This window comes from Otolemur garnettii, unplaced genomic scaffold (assembly GCF_000181295.1).
Source record: "Otolemur garnettii isolate 467f Iridium unplaced genomic scaffold, OtoGar3 scaffold00002, whole genome shotgun sequence".
NCBI lineage: Eukaryota > Metazoa > Chordata > Mammalia > Primates > Galagidae > Otolemur > Otolemur garnettii.
In genome coordinates, this window is record NW_003852397.1 from 55,114,785 (window position 1) to 55,117,475 (window position 2,691).

At 56.8% G+C, this 2,691-nt stretch overlaps 1 protein-coding gene across 1 annotated transcript in view; it reads left to right on the plus strand.

Moving 5' to 3' along the window:
- The window catches only part of LOC100956423 (solute carrier family 22 member 13-like), a gene marked incomplete at its 3' end in the record, with an annotated part of 14,324 nt that extends 11,922 nt beyond the window's left edge, over positions 1–2,402 (plus strand). Inside the window, 9 exon segments of the mRNA XM_012804936.2 lie at positions 1–109; positions 279–447; positions 656–776; positions 865–925; positions 928–958; positions 1,192–1,406; positions 1,520–1,540; positions 1,605–1,689; positions 2,189–2,402. Of these exon segments, the coding sequence (XP_012660390.2) occupies positions 1–109; positions 279–447; positions 656–776; positions 865–925; positions 928–958; positions 1,192–1,406; positions 1,520–1,540; positions 1,605–1,689; positions 2,189–2,402 (1,026 nt within the window).
- Positions 2,403–2,691: the final 289 nt, after the last annotated feature.

The following is a 2,691-nucleotide window of genomic DNA, read 5'->3' on the forward strand; positions in this document are numbered from 1 at the left end:
ATCATCGGTCTCGCCACAGCCTTCGTGCACACGTTAGAACTCTACATGGCCCTGCGCTTTGCTGTGGCTATTGCTGTCTCTGGATTTGCCTTCAGTAGCGTCACCCTGCGTGAGTATCTGGGCCTGGAGCCTTCAGCCCAGTCAGGCACCCACATCTGAAGCAGCCACACCACAGCCTTCTCTGCTGGGCCTAAGGCCCCACTCCTGACATGGTGGCTTTGGGAGGAACAGGGAGAGAGTGGGCAGGGCTGGCCCAGTCTCATCCTCTGTTCCCACAGTTACAGAGTGGGTGGGGCCCTCACGGAGGACCCATGCTGTGGTCCTGACCCAGTGCGCCTTCGCCTTGGGGCAGATGGCACTAGCAGGACTTGCCTATGGTGTCCGCAACTGGAGGCTCTTTCAGATTGCAGGCACGGCCCCTGTCCTACTGCTCTTCTTCTACTTCTGGTGAGCAGGGAGCTGGCAGGACCAAGCCGGCATAGCTTAGCTGTGCTGTATTGGGCTGGGGGTAGCACCCACACTCCTGGGATGGTCAGAGGCCATGCTGAAGAGGGAGCCTGTAAGGGCTGGGGTGTGGGGCTCAGCCTGCACTAGAACTGTGGGAATGCTCCACAGGACTCCCAGCCCCAAGGTCATCATTATTCCTGGCCCACAGGGCTCTGCCAGAATCTGCGAGGTGGCTCCTGACCCGAGGGAGGATAGAGGAGGCTAAACAAGTGATCCAGAAGGCGGCCTTGGTCAATAGGCGGAAACTCTCACCAGAGCTCCTGAACCAGGTACTTCGAATAGGTCTGGGCCAGCCCTTGCCCAGCCCTGTCCCCAGGTATGACTCACTCAGGGCCTTACTCTGCATCCTCCTCCCAGCTGGTCTCAGAGCAGATAGAACCTTCAGGGAGTGCCCTGGATCTGCTCAGGGTACCCAGGTCTGGAAGGTGACCCTAGTTCTCTTTTGTGTCTGGTGAGAGCCCAGCCTGCACTAGAGTGCCCATTCCTTCCCTGTGGATAGCTGCAAAGAGCTGTCAGTCTCCTGGCATGGATCAGTGGAGTAGTGGTGCGCCTGCTCCTTCTAGGGACAGTCTCCTCTAGCTGTGCCCATGTCTCTGTGTGACTGTTGACTGTGGTAACCTTTCCCTCTGGGTGCAATGATGTCTCAGCCCCCAGCCATGACAGGGGCCGTTGGGTACTTTGTAGGTTTGTGAACAGTCTGGGGTACTTCGGCCTGGGCCTCAAAGTGGGAGACTTTGGTCTGGACATCTACCTGACTCAGCTGATTTTTGGAGCAGTGGAGGTGCCTGCCCGCTATGCCAGCATCTTCATGATGCAGAAGTGGGGCCGCAAATGGAGCCAGATGGGGACTTTGGTTCTAGGTGGACTCATGTGTATCACCATCATTTTCATCCCAGCAGGTACCAGAGCTCGCTGACCCCTCCCTCAACCCCAGTTGCCAGGGCTAGACCAGTTGCATTGTTCTGTTTCCAGGAATAAGGGCTTCTCCAAGGTGAGGAGCTTGGGTAGGCAGACTGAGGGGTAGGAATAAGTGATGGGGCTGCCTACCATTTGGGGCCTGGCTAGCATTCTCCCCTGGGTGCACCTGTGGTGGTCACTGCTGGCCGTGGTGGAGAAGATCGCCACAGCTGCTGCCTTTACCGTTGCCTACGTGTACTCTGCTGAGCTCTTACCCACTGTCATCCATTTAGAGCTGCCTGTGTGGTCTCTTTTCCTCTGCTCTGGAGACTCTAGATGTGGCCATCCCTTTTTCCCCCTCCATCTTTCACAAACAGCTATGGGGGCTGGCTGCAGGATAACAGTGCTGGGCAAGGCCTAGAGAAGCTAGAAATCCATCCCAACCTCACAAGTTGTCCCCAGGCTGGGGGAGGACAAATAATAGAAGTAGGCCATGCCCTGACCCTGCCAGGACTTCTAAGAGTGAATGGACTTCTAAGGGGGATGGTGCTCAGGAGGTGCAGCCTTTGACAGGTGAGCAGGAGTACAGCAGGCAGAGAGAGAGGTCTGGAGGATGGAGAAGCAGCCGGGAGTAGGAGTATGACAGCATCTTCATGAATGCTGGTATGCCAGCGTTGGGAGTTGGGGACCCTTCAGGAATGGGTCTTGGCTCTCCCGAGGAAGTAAACTGGGCCAGAGTGTGGCTTGGAGGTGGGAACAGGTGTGCTCAGCCTGCCCTGGCTCCCAGGCTGATGGGCATGGGGCTGGTGGGCATCTTCTTACGGATTGGGGGCATCATCATGCCTCTGGTGATCCTGCTGGAGGAGTACCACATGGGCCTGCCCTTGCTCATCATCGGCAGCTTCCCCATTTTGATAGGCTTGCTCTGTATCCTGCTGCCAGAGACACGTGGCCAGGCCCTGAAGGACAGCATTGAAGGAGCAGAGGCCTCACCCACAGTGAGTTGCTGGCTTGCTCTGTAGTCAGAATGTGGGCCTCATAGTGGCCGCCCCTCTCTGTATGCCCAGGCCTGCACCTCGCCACTGTCCATGTTTTCTAACAGGCCAATATAGGACCCTCCAACCCCACAGATGTCTTCCTGGCATTGGGTCAGTTTCTCCCTACTTTGGGACAGAGATGATGAGAGACATTGCCAGGGGACCAATTCTTGGACAGCCAGTAACAAGCTTCTGCTCCCTCCAAGTCCCCTAGTTGATGCCCCAAGAAAAGGAAACGGACCCCACAAGA